The following is a 15555-nucleotide window of genomic DNA, read 5'->3' as shown; positions in this document are numbered from 1 at the left end:
ACCCCACGTGGTACAGCAGCCACCGTAGTCCTTTTCGAGACCAGTGATGTGGGTGCGGAAGAGAATGTGTAGGCCATCAGAGGCACCAGTCCTCCTCCCTTGCAGTAACAACCATTAAGCCAATTTAGTTTACCACTCTCGGCCCACACCCATCCTGTGAGTGGAAGGATTCAGCATTTCCTTCCCTGGTGACAATCGATCAGGTCAAAAGGATGGATCCTTAAGCATGGATGTGCCAGCAGATCACAAATTGTGCCTGCATCGCCAAGTGGTGATCTCCACTTCCCAGCAGTGGGTAGAACCCTGGCTGAATCTTTTTTGCTGCTGTCAAGAACGTGCATTGTCAAACATTTTAGACATTTGGTGTTTCTGCAAGAACACTTGCTAGGAGTTGCATTCAGGCTGGATGGAACACAACCCCTGTATACCTTCTCTTCCTTGCTTCACCTGCTCCAGGTTTTGAAAAAGATCAGGGACGACCAGGCTCAAGACAACCTAGTGGCTTCGGATTGGGCCAGGAGAGTGCGGTACTTGGAATTTCTGGGCATGAACATCTGTCCTCCAATCAAGCTACACTTTGGGAGGATGTTTGTCACAGCAGTGGGTCCTTCACTCGGATCTCAACGATCTACACTTCAATGCATGAATACTAAGTGGCGGCAGGTCACTAGGCTTGATCTGCTAAGTGAAGTGATGGATGTCATCCTTGCCACTAGGTGCCCTTCCATGAAGACCATTTATTCTGGGCGCTCAGATACATTTACAGCCTGGTGTGGTATCCGCAGGACTAACACCTTTCGAGCAAAGCTTAGATGTTCTTTTGTTTGTCTTATCATTGGTCCCAGAAAGGCTTTGGAGGCTAGGAATGTTTACACCGGCAACAACTCTCTCCCATCCAGGGTCGGATTGGTAAGGCGAGCACTCGGGCAATGGCCGAGGGGCCAGTATTAAAATTCCAGCTGTGGGCTGCTTTTTTGGCAGCCTGGGGAGACGATTTGGGCTGTGTCTGGTGTGTTCAGATGTCACCAGAGGCCCAGTGGAGCCCTGAGTGGCCTTTCTGGAGTCAGATGAGCATCCATAACCTCTCTTATCAGCGGGCAGAGGTGTCACTCCCATTCTCTCGCTGGGCCGGCCAATTAATGTGTGCATACTGAGCGGGGGCTGGGGGCCTTAGCAGAAGTGGCCTCACTTGTTTCCAGGTGTTTATAAAACTTCGCCGAAGCAGTGTTTTGAGGAACGCAATATGCAAATGTGGGCCACTTTCTTATGGCCTGCCAGGGATGATTTTTAATCCCAATCCAACCCTCCTCCCATCCCAGGGCGCAGAAATAGATTATGCAAGAAACTGATGTTAGCCTGCAGGGGTGACGCTTAAAAGCGGCTCTAATCCATGTCTATCAGTGGAGGAAAACACTTGTACCAGCCCCCCTCCCACTGCGGAATACAAAAAAGTGATGGATGGAATGTCTGAAGTATTCTCAACCACTGGTAATTACTCTGGGCAGCATTCTAGTCCATCATTTTCTTGCTCCACCATGCCTCCTCAAATTAGATTCAGCCATATGCAAATCATCATTGGAACAGGACCAAGACTGGTTTGCATAATGCAAGTCTGTCTACAATAGCAAAGTGGACAAATGGGGTGGTCTGGAATGTGGTCTGAGTGACTGGCAGTGGCTGAGGTTCATTCAAGCATTCCTTCAATCACCTTGTTGTTCTGCAGTAACTGCTTTTACCAGGCAATCAGTAATATCTAGGTAGCACAAATCACATGTCGCGTCGATCATGATTTGTTTGATCCAGGGAGACCCTAAAGTCTTCCAGGGCGCCAACAAGATCTCACTGGCCATGTTTCAGAGGGCATGCGTAGAGCAACATAACAAGCGGACTGCATTGGCCGATCTGAATGCCAGGCTAGCCAAGGAGAAGATCTATTTTCCAAATGACTCAATCGTCTTGTTTCCCCTATTCGGGGAGTCACAAGGAATGAATGAGAGTTCAAATTCCTGGTTGTATTCTGAAGCACCAGGCTCTCCACAATAAAGTAGGTGAACAAGAGGAGACAGAAGAGAGCAGAGGGTTTATGAAAGAAAAAGGGTGAGAGACAAACAAATATAGCAGAAGAGTTCAAGTGGGAGAACAATGCTGTGCAAGGCGCTGATCTTGGCAACGCTGAATAAGAGAGAGAAGACGAGATAGGAAGTGTGTCAGAAATGCAAAAAAAAAAAAAATGTACGTAGTAAAAAAACATTTTAGCCCAACTGAAATAATACGAATCTATAGTGTGAGCTAAATGTCAGTCTGTAAGGGAATAGTCTGTGATCACTATAGATCAATAATGAGGTCTACATCTGAAAGGAACATTAACTGAAAGGCAACCCCCTATAACAAAGAAATCTCCCAAAACGCTCTAGCACTGTCCACCTCAACTGGACAGAACTCCAATAGCGAATCAGTAGGAAGCTAGCAGTTTATTAAGTAAACTATGAGAATTAAGTTCTCACACACACACACACACAGGTCATAGAATTGAATACCAGTTCTTACCCAGATCCTCTTCATAATGCCCTATAACAGAATAAAATAAAACAGAAAGTTGTTAGTCTTCTACTGATTTCTGTTTTCCTTCAGTTTAAAACAACGTACTTACAAAGTAAACACGAGCAAATGTCTATCATGCTTGAACTGACACACTGTGGGAAGCTTTAGGTATTACTAACACATTAAAGCCCTCCCAGCAGGCACCCTAAGTGAAGGAGTCTCCACATAGGCATGCTTTTATGCCGAATACATGAACTGAATTATGCATGACCATCACATCCAGGGTCCTATTGAGCTAATCAATTCAAGTTTGGGCTGTATGAGGCTGTGGGAGTGTAACTGTGCTTTACCTTCTTCTCCTAAAGCTGCCTGCAATGCACAGAAAGGGATATTAGAATTGGTGAACCATCCTACTGCAGTGCAGCATCTTAAAATATTTGGGGGCATCAACTAACATCAGCAGTATATGAACCGCAGAAATTTGCAAGGGCCAGTAAACGCGTGCACAGGGAAGTATTCATCCTCTTGTGACCTTCCCTCTTTGCAATTCAGAATTTCGAAGTTAATATAGAGCCACTTTCTGGGATTCAAGCAAAATTACCGTTTGGAGTTCATGCACTACCATCTTAGGGGCATCTAAGTGTAATTTCTGGGTTCTTCGTCTTCTAGTGTCACTTTTTAAATTCATGCTGTATTATTTTTTCGTACTTAAATCTCACTTCTTATATAATACACACTCACCATTTTGGAGTTTCTACTGTGTCACATGTTGGCATCCATACCCTATTAATTTTTGAAGCTGACATTGTGTGACTTTTTGGAATTCCTAATGTCACCTTTTGCAGACCACTTGTCTTCACATTTTGGAGGTCATTGACGACTGATTTCTTTTTTGCAATTCTAACAATGCCATTTTCTGAAAACATTGTGCACTTTTTGGAATTTATGGAATCACTTCTTTGTAGTCTTTACAGTGTCGTTCAGAAGATTTCAGGGTCACATTCTATAGACTGTTTGTTTTGGGAGCTCACAAGATATCAGATTTTTGTTGTGTCATATTTCTCCGGTTTATAATTATGGTATGGGCTATTTTGGACTCTTTCAGAGTTTGAAGATAGATACTTTGGGGTTTTATATACAGTTACTTTTTGGACTTTAATGTCATTTTTTAGAGATCGTACCGTTTTGCTATTAAGCCCTTCACATCAATGGGATGAATGATAAGACTAAGAGAGGTGCACTCCTACAGTTTGCAAAAACCCACTCACCACCTGGGGCCGTATTACACAAAGTTACCCGTGGGCGCAACTGGCATTTGCGCCCACTTTGCGCGCCCCAGGGCACTTTGGTATTACAGAAGGACACAGACGCGTGTGTGGCCGCTTTTGTAGTGCTGAAAGCGCTGGCGCACATATAGAGCGAGCGCTTTCTCAAGAGGGCATTCCCTCATTTGCATGGTGGCGTGCTCCATGCAAATGAGGGAATCCCTTTGCCTCTGTGCCTGCGTCGTATTATAGACATGGGCACAGAGGCAAAGAAGCTGTCAGGAGGCGCACTGACAGTGGGGCCACCTATAAGGTAGCTGCCCTCTGGAGAGGGGAAAGGGGGTTGTATGGACACCCAGACATCCCCTTGCAGGTGGGTGTAGTCACTCACTGCACGCTCTTGCAAGGGGACCTCTACTCCCCTTCAAAAGTGCAGGCGAGTTACCGCCTGTATAGTGAAACACAGAGCGGCTGCTTCCCCTCCGGGAGAGAAATCCCACCCTGAGATGCTTTGGGTACATCAGGGTATATTATATTACTCAGAATACACTGTCGCGATCCTCCATGCTAACAAGAGAAGGCAGGGGCAAACAACATGCAAGTTACTGCCATGTCCATATGAGAAGCGAAATATGCGCTATGGGAGCCCGCTGCACTACAATTCCCAACAGGCAGTTGGGTCTCACATAGTATTCAGGGAACTTGCTCCAGCGGCCCGCCCACTACATAAGCACTTCCGGGGCAAGATGAAGGTGCTTGTCAATCTCGCCGGTCTTTTCTGATACCGCAGACGCTTTCTTTCCCGCTGGACGCCTGAAGCTGTTTTGTCTTTATTTGAGGACTTCACAAGACCCTGTGTACATTGCAAAGAGCCGCCGTGACCTCCACAGCAGCCGCTGTGATTTCGAAGCGGCCGCCGCCAATCCTGAGCTTCCGCCTTTCCATGAACACAACAAACGGAGCGGAGAGCTTCCCTTGCGTCAGTGCTACTTCCTGCACTGGGCTTTCTTCTTTACACGCGCCTCCCGGCCAAGGGGTGTCAGATACCCTGTAAACAACTTAAATGACACAAGAAGCAAAGCTATGCTTCTAATTGCTCCTCCTCCTTTCTCCAGGACACGACGGACTTTATAAACAAGCTTCAAACACAACCATTTACTGAAAATCAAGATCTCCTTGTCAGTATGGACGTTGTATCCTTGTATACACAAATTCCACAAGACCAGGCACTAGAGGTGTTGGACATTTTCCTGAATATGAGAGAACGACCGATGAAGATACCAACTGAATTTATTTTGGAGCTAGCAAACATGGTCCTTAAAAAGAACTATTTTAAATTTAAAGACTTCTTCTTTTACCAGATCAAAGGAGTCGCTATGGGCTGTCCTTTTGCCCCAGAATTAGCGGTCTTATACATGAGCCAATATGAAGAGACCTTTATTTATAAAAACAATCCCTTCAGACAATGGATTGGTGGATGGACCCGCTTTATTGATGACGTTTTCCTAACCTGGACAGGTAATGAGGAAGAACTGAAAGCTTTTCATGGATGGCTAAATAACCGGACAGAGGACATCAAGTTTAGCATACAGGCCTCTAAAACTAGAATGGCGTTTCTAGATGTCGAAGTGTATTGTTCCAATGGAGAATTAGTAACAACGTTGTACAAAAAGAAATCTGACAGAAACAAAGCTCTACACTGTTCCAGCAATCATCCCAAGAGCTTGAAACAAAATTTACCGATAGGCCAATTTCTTCGCATCCGACGAAATTGTACATTTAAAGATTAATGGTTGATTGCTTTATTTCGATATGCACATATCATAAAAGCATTACAAAGAAGTATATAAAAACAGCACATCGTAAAAGACTGTATGTTTAAAAACAAGGCAAATAAAAACTGGAAATTTGATCAGAAATAAATTAATTAAAAAGTGAATTAAATTGACATGGACAGTCTTTTTGAGCGGATCAACCATGCCCATTTTAAAAATTTGGATACGGCACAAACGATGGGAGGGGATGTATCTGTTAATAAAATCCGTAAGGCCACCAAATGCTGGCGGGTACCCAATTGTCTACAAAGTGGTGTAAGCCAGTGGGATCTTGGGCGGGCGTAATCAGGACATTCAAAAAAGAAATGGACCACGGTTTCGGGCCTATTAGTACATAGGGCGCAGTGGCGTGAAGCCTGCGCGGGCATATGCCATCTTGAGAGGAGGTCAGCTAGAGGTAGATATTGTGATTATGTCCAAGTAGGGCTCAAAGGAAACAACGTCTTTTATTTTCAGGTAAGATGCGGTGGAATTGCAGTGGTGCGGGTTGCTGATGAGCTTGGCAGAGACCCATTCCCAGTATAGTTTTTTTAGGGTCGCCTTCGGCGGGGTAGAGTGGGTGGACCAGCAAGACCCCAGACCTAGGTCCCCCAGGAGATTTTTAATGTTCCTAAGCCATTTAATCTTGTGCCAGCCATCCAAACCCATCACCTCTGTCAACCCGTCTGCATATGTTTTTAGTTCCGGAACTCTCCAGAGGCGAGCCCAAAGGAGAAGAGGCCGGAGGCGGGCTTGGTCCTTGATTGCTTTGCAACCCGCATCCAGAAGCACCGGAACTGTTGGCGTGCTCATCGGGATGGCCAGGAGGTCTTTCAGGAATTTGTTCTCGGCCTTGGTCAAAACCTCCATATTACCAAGGGCCCATAGCTCAGCCCCGTAGAGAGATGCCGTTACAGCTCTGGCTTTATAGATGTCAATTATTGGAGCTACGAATTGTTTAGATGAATTTTTATACTCCTTCAACAGAGCTCCCCCCACCCTTTTGTGGCTGATGGTCATTTTATTGATATGGGGAGTCCAGCTCATAGCATCGCTCATGCGAATCCCCAAATAGTCAAATTCAGATACTGTTTCAAGGGGAATCAAGTTCAGTATAGGAGGGCGGCCAAGCTTACGGGGGGTGCAGGATTAGATATTTAGTTTTGTCCACATTGATGACAAGTCCTCTTTTTGTACAAAAATCCTGGAAGCGGTTCAGCAGCTTCTGGAGGCCCTGGGGAGTTTTGGAGATGAGGAGGGTGTCGTCGGCAAACAACAGGGTTGGAATCCTTACGCCCCTCAATGAGGGAGCGTCTGCTGGTTCACCAAGCAGGTGCTCTACCACCCCATTACGTACAGGGAAAATAAGGTGTGTGCTAGTACACAACCCTGCCGGACGCCCCTAGCAACCGGGATCCTATCGGTCTTTTCCCGGTTCTGCCCCCATCGCACCTGAGCATAGTTGGCGTTATGTAGTTTGATGAGGAGCATTAAGATGTCGGGGGGCATCCCAAGACCATACAAGACCCTGCAGAGTTCCTCTCTAGGAACCAGGTCAAAGGCAGTCTTTAGGTCTATAAAGGCCAGATAGAGACTGCCTTTGCCCAGCTCCACCACCTTCCAGTAAAGTAACAGGAGTCTAAAGACTTGCTCAATAGTTCCTGTACCGGAGCGAAAACCAGCTTGCAGCTCGGACAATATATGGTTGTCATCCACCCACTGGAGAATCCTCCCTAAAATAGCTTTTCCCGCCACCTTCTGGGTTGAGTCAATGAGGCTTATTGGCCTGTAATTCCCCGGTAGATCACGACAACCCTTTTTAAAAATTGGGACCCGGTAGCTTGTCTCCTTTCTGGTAAAGAATTGGCTTGGTAGTTTAGTCTGCCCTGTTCCCATGATGCACTGGGCCAGGGACAGACTGATTTGCATATAGCCAGGTTCTGAGCTGGGATGGGGCAGTGAGATAAATAACGGTGATGGATCAAGCCCTGATCTTTGGACTGGGTAAGAGTGGTCTGCTCAATTCAGACACTCTGTTCATCACCACCCCTTTTTGTAAATCGATTTTGGCCACTATAGGTGTGGCAGGGTATACTCAGACATGAGTCCCTTTCTCACTGCTCCATCAGGATTCAAGCAAGCCGGGCCGAAGAGGCTGAAATGCCAGAAACCGGTCCCCGGTAGCTTGTCTCCTTTCTGGTAAAGAATTGGCTTGGTAGTTTAGTCTGCCCTGTTCCCATGATGCACTGGGCCAGGGACAGACTGATTTGCATATAGCCAGGTTCTGAGCTGGGATGGGGCAGTGAGATAAATAACGGTGATGGATCAAGCCCTGATCTTTGGACTGGGTAAGAGTGGTCTGCTCAATTCAGACACTCTGTTCATCACCACCCCTTTTTGTAAATCCTTTCCAAGACTCAGGCACAGGTCCTCCCTCAATAATAGCATTAAGAAGGGCAGAGATCAGCACCCCCCATTCGCCCGGATAGGCTCGAAGAAGATCCCCTGGTAGCCCATCCGGACCAGCTGCTTTTAGTGGAGTTAAAGATTTAATCAGGTTCGTAACCTCCTGTACAGAAAAGAGATCAGTACCTCTGTCCAAAGAAAAGGGAGGAAGGGGAAAGGGGTCATTGAGTATGCCTTCTACTGCAGAATATAGGGCCTTAAAATGGTTAGACCACGCCTGGGCCGTGATGGTGCAGGTCCTCAAGGTGTCATCTGGACGATTCCTACTGCCCACCAGGTCCCAAAAACCTTTGGCGTCTCTCCCTCGGCTTGCGGCCAAGAGGTCCTGCCAAAAACTATCCTCCCATTCCTTTTTGGCAGTTTTCAAACAAAGTGAGTATAGCCTTCTGGCCTCCCTGGTCCTAATTTGTGACTTAGGATTAATATATGGAACATGCGAATGCCCTAAAAGAAAAACTACTGAATAGAAGATACCCTTCAAAACTCCTGAAACATGCCATAAAAAGAGCGTGGTGGACACCACAGGAAGAGCTGCTAAAACGGAAGGAGCGTACAACTCAAACTCGCATAGTATGCGTATCAACATACTGTCCTTCGTCCAATTGGCTAAAAAAAGTAATTCATCAAAATTGGCACCTGTCGAAAGAGCTTGACGCACAGTTCACAGAAGCACCACTATTTGCGTTTAGGAAAGACAAGCATTGCAAATCAAATTGTGCGGGCCGCGCTACCAAGAACGCAAAGTCCTACCCTGCGCGACTATGTTAATTTACCCCCAATAATGGGCCACCACAAATGTGGTACATGCCTATGTTGTACATCCACAATAGAAGGATCATTATTCCAACACGAAGGTGTATCTTGGAAACACAACCATTTTACAAACTGTAAAACAAGGAATCTGATATATGGGATTATGCTGTAATAAGCTGTACATCGGCAAGACCAACCAAGAAGCCCGCCAAAGAATTTCACAGCATAAGTCTAGGATCAAGAAAAAAGTACTCACAGCTCCTCTAGTCCAACATTGGATTGAGAATGCCTATAGAGAAAATGATCTGAAATGGACAGTCATGTCTAAAGTTGAACTGGACCAAATAGGTGGCGATCTACAGGCGAAACTTCGAAAAAGAGAGGCCCTTCTAATTCTAAAATGTAATACTGCTACAAATGGGTTAAACGAAATGTCGGAGCTCTACAACCTGTAACTGTATAGGTTAATCCATATTTCAGAAAACATATGCGGCAACTACATTAAGGTCTAAGTAGTGTGGGTCACGTGGCTGCGACATATATCCAACCATTGGTTCATGCAAAACCGACACCTACTCTTTGGATGTAATGATGGATTTCTAAAGAATGCAGTGAAGGCATGGCAACATTCACAATTGCATCTCCAATATTTGATGCCCCGAGTATAACATGGAAAACCACGTGGAACCACCCTTTCTTTCATTATAATTCGTCATGGACTGTCAAAAAAACTACATCTCCCAGAAATCCTTCAATAGGAAGCACTCAGCTAATAAGGAGCGCCGGCCCGGAAGGAACTGTACGGCGTGTCGATTCATCCACAGCCCGAAGGAGACTCCCAGACTTACTCCAAAAGGTATGTCACCACATTTCTTCAATCAGGAGTAACATATAAGATGTTTGTTTAAATACCGCAAACGGTAGCACGGCCACTGCAGGGACCGCGCTACGTCCGGTTTAATTAATTTTTGCGTTTTCGTAAGCCATGTTTCCCAACTGCCTTAGTGACCGCACAGCAGATTGGTGAGCTTGGGGAACAGTACATCAGCTAAATACAAAAGATTGCACGTTGTCGTAACGGTAAAAGACTTAGACTCCCTGTTAGAGACCCGAACAGACAACGCAAGTTCCACAAGTCACATGCGCAAACCATTAATTTTCCGCTTTTACAGGCAATTGCATCCGACCATTTCCCTATTATCTGGAAAAATGCAATCTAAGACGGGATATATCAAGGTACTTGTAAGTGACTTCCCGTTTAATTTACAGATATTTGCCGATGGAATACCCATTCAAAATCAAGCAGACTAACAGCTAACCTAGACAACTGCGATAAAAGAATTCCATCAGGGAGCAAACACTTTGAAGCTCTGCTGTGAGACTTCACCCTCTACTATAACAAGTGAGTTCCTCTATATTTCATGTCTATGAAGAAAACCCTCCGCAGGATTTTCAATAAAGCTTACAGTTATGACCTTGTCTTTCATAGCTCCTCCAAAGAAAAAACTGCACAAGTTTACCAGGTATTGCCGAGTGAAAGTTTGACCGAATGTGAAGTTGAGGACTGCCTGAGAATGTAACGGACAGTATGGTTTGTCTATTTTTGTGTCTTTCAGATTGAGTTCATATATGGTCCTGAGGAGAATCCCACCAGTATTGGGGATTCGAAACGCGTCGACCTTTTTTTCTAGGCCAATCATTAGTTAATGGTGATGAGTTGAAAATTTGTATGATGGCCCATCTGTATTCTTATGAAGAAGCAATGTTTTGAGAATAACTTTCATTGTGTTTTGTGCCCCGCCTTATTAAAACAGAATAAGTACAGGGACATTCACACATAGTCCTTTTCACTTTCTTCCCCTTTCTCTTTTTTGAATTGTCGATGATAACTGAATGGATTGTGCGAATGAATCATTGTATGCTAGTGATTGTTGAGCTTGAGATTGAAAGTATGTATGTATGATCCTTTATCTTTTATACTTTCTTGTCACATTCTTGTAGATATGCACGCACAAGTTTTAGAATAAGGAGTTCTCCTCCCCCTCCCCTTGTTAAAGTGTTTGATGGCCTATTTTTGACTCAAATAAAGTTTCAAATATTTAAGGCCTTTGAAAATGTACAGAAATTAACTACATTCTAATTTTCGAGCAAAATAAAATATAAAGTTTTGAGATACTGTTCTAGACTGAACGAGTGGTCAATAGAGATAAGGTATTCATTGCTTACCTTGTAGGTATTGAAAAAGTTTGTGCAGTACTGGCATTTGTTTTGTTGATTACGCTTCTAATTGCAGCATGCATCAGTGAATTGGGGCACTTCTTTCATTTTTGTGTTATTGTGTACTCTGCTCGTACAATGCATTTCTCACTCATTTCACCAGTGAACTCCTAACCGGTAGGGACTGATTGTAGCAGCTGAGTGAAATTCCTTGACTGTGTACTTTTGCTTGAATTTGCGCTTGTACTTTAAGCTGTGCCATAACAGCGTGGAACCACGATTTATGCCTTACCTCTGAATGCCTTCCCTCTGAAGTCAGGCTAGGGCTCAGAGACACTGCAATCTCCTTTTTTGTTTCTCAGTTACTTTACTTATACCTACCGGTAAATATTCTAATCGGATACGTAGTATTGGCTATTATACCAGGAGTAACATTAGTCAGAACTCCTCATATGCTATTTTTGTCTTCTTTTATATTACCTGCAGAGTATCTGTAAGCAGCCTTAGACCAGACCTGAGAAGCCAATATTTCTGCAGGATTTTCTTATTTTGTCCCCTTCTCTTTTCCCCGGGGTGCTGTTTTCCATAGTTGTGTGACTAATACACTGTGGGGAGTAGTGCTCAGGCAAAGAGGGAGGATTCCCTACACGACATCGTCCCTGCTGGCTGTTCAGTCAAGGTTAGGGGCGAATCATAACTCTCTTGCGCTGCTGCCAATCCCGACATATACTAAGGGTTGCAATCCGGATCTTTAGATCACTTTTATATACTATATCACAGGTACTGATGGATCTCCTTCGTTGTTATGCAGCAGCGGTAGGAAAATTGAATGGCCAGCACTCCAACTTCATGATTTTTTGTGTCCCTTCACAAATGACTAAAAGTATTTGAAAACCTCGGGTACATACTTGCAGCTCTCCTACAAGGGCTGAGATTCTAACGGGGCGACTTCAATGCAATCATGGGTTGTAAGGTCGACATACTATGATTGCATACAGCAGGTTCACACAGAAATGACGCATAGCAGACAGTGTTACTTCAATGGGCTGTTTTATGCCTGGTGAGTCTGGCACCCCAATTTTAAGGTATGCACGTACACTACCTTTTCATGCTGATGAGCGAGGTTGGGGCGATGACAAGGGCTAATATGCTCTTTAGGGGAATATTTAACCACTTATTGAAATGTAGATGGGAGGACGATCCATGGAAGGGAATGGGTACCAACTGGCAACTTAATGCTTGGTAGCGCATGGATGAAGAATTTCCCAAGTACCTGAGATATGAAATCAAATTATACCTTGAAACAAAAAAGTAAAGATGAACTCACACTGCATGCTGTAGCTTTGGAAGCCGTGTTACATGAACACTTAGGGCTTTCCTGAAAGTCAAGCACAGCAAAAAGGCAGAGATGAGAGTAGACCTAGAGGCCAACGTGCTTAAACTGGAACAACAAACCATCTCTCCAGGAGAGGAAAGCCTATAATGCCAGTTGGACACTAACAGAACTTCCCTACAGCAGTTATATTTAGAGGAGTGCAGACATCTGGATGGCCTATCGCAAGCAAATTTATGATTCTGGAGATAAATGAAGGGGAGCTAATGTCAACCAAGGATGCCACCATCAGAATTAATCCTCATAGAAGTCAGGTATAGGGGCAAACAGTACACAAGCTATTAAATATGGCAGAGTGTTTGCCTCCTTTTATTAACACCTTGGCTGCTTGAGAGGATCTTCTCCTGTGCTGAAGGTCAATGTTAATGGGTGTGGTCATGACGAGCTGAGCTCGTCATGAGCATGGAAGGGGTTAAAACGTGTACAGAGAGCGGGAGTACCTGGATGGGAACTAACTGACATTCACCAAACATTGAGAGCAGTCAAGACAGAGAATGATGATGAATGAGCTTCTGACTGAGTCTGAAACCATGGAGGCAATAGTGGATATGCAGTCTGGCAAGATGCCTGGGCCTGATGGCTTTCCTCTTGACTATTATAAGAAGTTCAAATCGACCCTCTACCTGTATTTGTTGGAGATGTATCAGAAGGATGTGCAGCCAGAGGCCTTGCCATAAGATCTAGCTCTGGCGATGATCACTGCAATTCCGAGGAGGGGCATCAACAAGAAACATGTACATCCTAATGACAGATTTTCTTGATTAACTTGGAAATTAAGATATTCGCTAAATCACTGGACAATGGATTGATTAAAGTGATTCCATCTTCAATGCATCCAGCTCAGAGTGGTTTGAGTCTAATCATAGCAGAAGACACTACATTCAGAGAATGCAACTTGGCCTTGGAGAGGTGCCTTCCTATTGATAAACTTGGAGAAAGGATTTGGACCACACTTTAGGCTATGCGAAAGGGGTTATGTCAGCTCCCTTCTCAGTCAGACTGGGGGCAAGGCAGGTTTCCCCCCCCCTCTAAACCCTTCCTTTCACCTTTGGGATCGAGCCACTGGCTTCTTGGATTAGTTGTAAAGCCCAGGTGATGAGATTTCACTGGGATGATGGTCACGAACATCGTATTGCGCTTTACGGGACTATATGGGGCTGTCCATGGGGAACCCTCATGACACAAGAGACATAATAATAAGTATTCTGGAGTTACAGAGAGGCTTCAAGCTTGATGATACACTAGGAAAAGTTGCTTCTGGTACTGATATAGGGAGATGTTCAAAAGACATCTTGGCAGTCCCCATTGAGAATTCAAGAGCATAGCGTTAAATACCTCGGAATGCACACCACTAATGACTCTAACCTTGCCAGGAACTCGCATCCAATCTGTTGATGAGTAAGTTAGGCAGAGAAACGAAGAGGTGGTCGAGCCTCTCTCTGAATGTTCTGTGCTGCATATCCTTATATAAAATGTTGATATAACCCCTGCTTTTGTACAAGTCGCAAAACATACAATTAAAGATTCCCCAGAAGTTGTTTGGAAACTTGAGCATAATGGATTGCTTTTTTATGGGCGAGATCCGGGATCCATGCAATCCCTTAGATAAATGTGTAGAGTCTGCTTATGAGAGAGGCATTGGGAATGGCAGATATACAAAATGTCTTACTGGGTCTAGCAGATTCTTGGTCTGAAGGACTGGCTCTATGGAGAAAGGGATGGTCCGGCGTCCAGGCTCGAACTAGAGCTGATGGGCAGACATAGCATTCTTTGAAACTCGTTGGTATCGCTAAATTAGGAGACATGTGTCAGAGTGCACAAATTAAATCCTTTTCAATGCTACAATTAGATTTCACTCTGCACAAGATACAATTTTTCAGCTACCTAAAATTGAGGTATGCCCTCTCTGCTCACTTGAGGTACATGAGCCTTATGAACACAGCCCTTTGGAGGCTAAAGTAGCCCTGGGCCATATTGGTCAAGCAGGCGCTGGTTATAAAGGACACAGACTTGTATAGTGAATTTAAATAAAATGTGGGAGACATGAGTGGGATCACTGAATGTTTTTGAGATTCCACACTGGAGCAGGTGGACGTCTTGGGGGAATGACTCTTTTGATCCCTCCATAAAGTAATTGATAACAGCCACTCTAAAAAGAGATAGATGTTGTCTATTCTGGAGGTATGCAGCTATTGCAGCCAAATAAAAGCGTATGGACGTGTATGCTAAATTGGAACATTGTAGATAGATGTGACAAATAATATATAATGTTTTGGGCAGAAGCATCAAGCGGGTTGATGTGGTTGTTTTTACAAACAGCTTCCACTTTGCTGTATAGCAGGCTATTGTGGTAGGACGTCTAGTCTCTGATAATATTCATGCAATCTGGCAGTAGATTAAGATGCCAAACTCTAAGACTTCAGGAGCCAGATCACCAGATTGAGTTTACTGGGGTCTGGGTGTCTTATGTCCTCATGGCCCTGTGTGAGGAGATTGGGTGTAAGATGTAGTTTTTGGTGAGGAACTACTGAGAGTTCAAATAGGGTTGTGACTCAAGGTTGATATGCCCATAACTAGGATTAGTGACAGGGATGCTTGTTTTAGTTTCTGAACCACAAATGGAATGAGTGGGAGAGGCAGAAAAGCATAATATCCCTGACCAATTCATCTATAGTGCATTGCCTTAGGACAATGGGTGTGGATGCCTAGACGCGAAGTTTGGGCATTATGCGTTTAGATGTGTGGCGAACAGGTCTATGTGTGGGAATCCCCATATTTTTGGAAGAATGGGAGGAGAACTTGAGGGTGTATTTCCCATTTGCGGATTTGCTGTGTCTGACGACTGAGCAAATCTGCCATCTGATTGTCTACTCCTGGAAGGTGTTCTGCTAAGAGATATATTTTGTGATGTACGGCCCATTTCCAGATGGTCTGTGCTAGCAGTGACATTTGAAGGGAGTGTGTTCCTCCCTTTTTAGGTCTCGGGCTGGGCGTGGCAGGGCAGAGCCCTGCTCCGCCTTTCAGAGAGATCTTGTAAATACAAGATTTCTAAAAGGGACTCTAAGTCCCGCCCCTCTTTTCCATTGGGTAGCGTCAGCGTTCAAGG

General features: G+C 44.6%; 1 protein-coding gene and 1 long non-coding RNA gene across 5 annotated transcripts in view; one reads left to right on the top strand and one right to left on the bottom strand.

Annotated features, from left to right (window-relative positions):
• LOC147703669 (butyrophilin subfamily 1 member A1-like) overlaps window positions 1-15555 on the bottom strand; it is a 349015-nt gene that overhangs the window by 55987 nt on the left and 277473 nt on the right. For all 3 annotated transcript variants that reach the window (XM_086932015.1, XM_086932013.1, XM_086932014.1), the window contains exon 8: window positions 2548-2568. In XM_086932015.1, the coding sequence (XP_086788141.1) occupies window positions 2548-2568 (21 nt within the window). The remainder of the gene's footprint in view (window positions 1-2547; window positions 2569-15555) is intronic.
• Window positions 9626-15555, top strand: part of LOC147703670 (uncharacterized) — a 51781-nt gene continuing 45851 nt past the window's right edge. The window contains exons 1-4 of one of the 2 annotated variants that reach the window (XR_015297594.1): window positions 9626-9695; window positions 10109-10241; window positions 10329-10362; window positions 10456-10969. This is a non-coding gene — a long non-coding RNA (uncharacterized LOC147703670). Of the gene's footprint in view, window positions 9696-10108; window positions 10242-10328; window positions 10363-10455; window positions 10970-15555 lie in introns of those variants that run through there. The other variant, XR_015297593.1, reaches the window with a different exon arrangement.

The sequence above is a fragment of the Lissotriton vulgaris genome, chromosome 7, assembly GCF_964263255.1.
Source record: "Lissotriton vulgaris chromosome 7, aLisVul1.2, whole genome shotgun sequence".
NCBI lineage: Eukaryota > Metazoa > Chordata > Amphibia > Caudata > Salamandridae > Lissotriton > Lissotriton vulgaris.
This window is presented reverse-complemented; position numbering and strand designations above follow the sequence as displayed.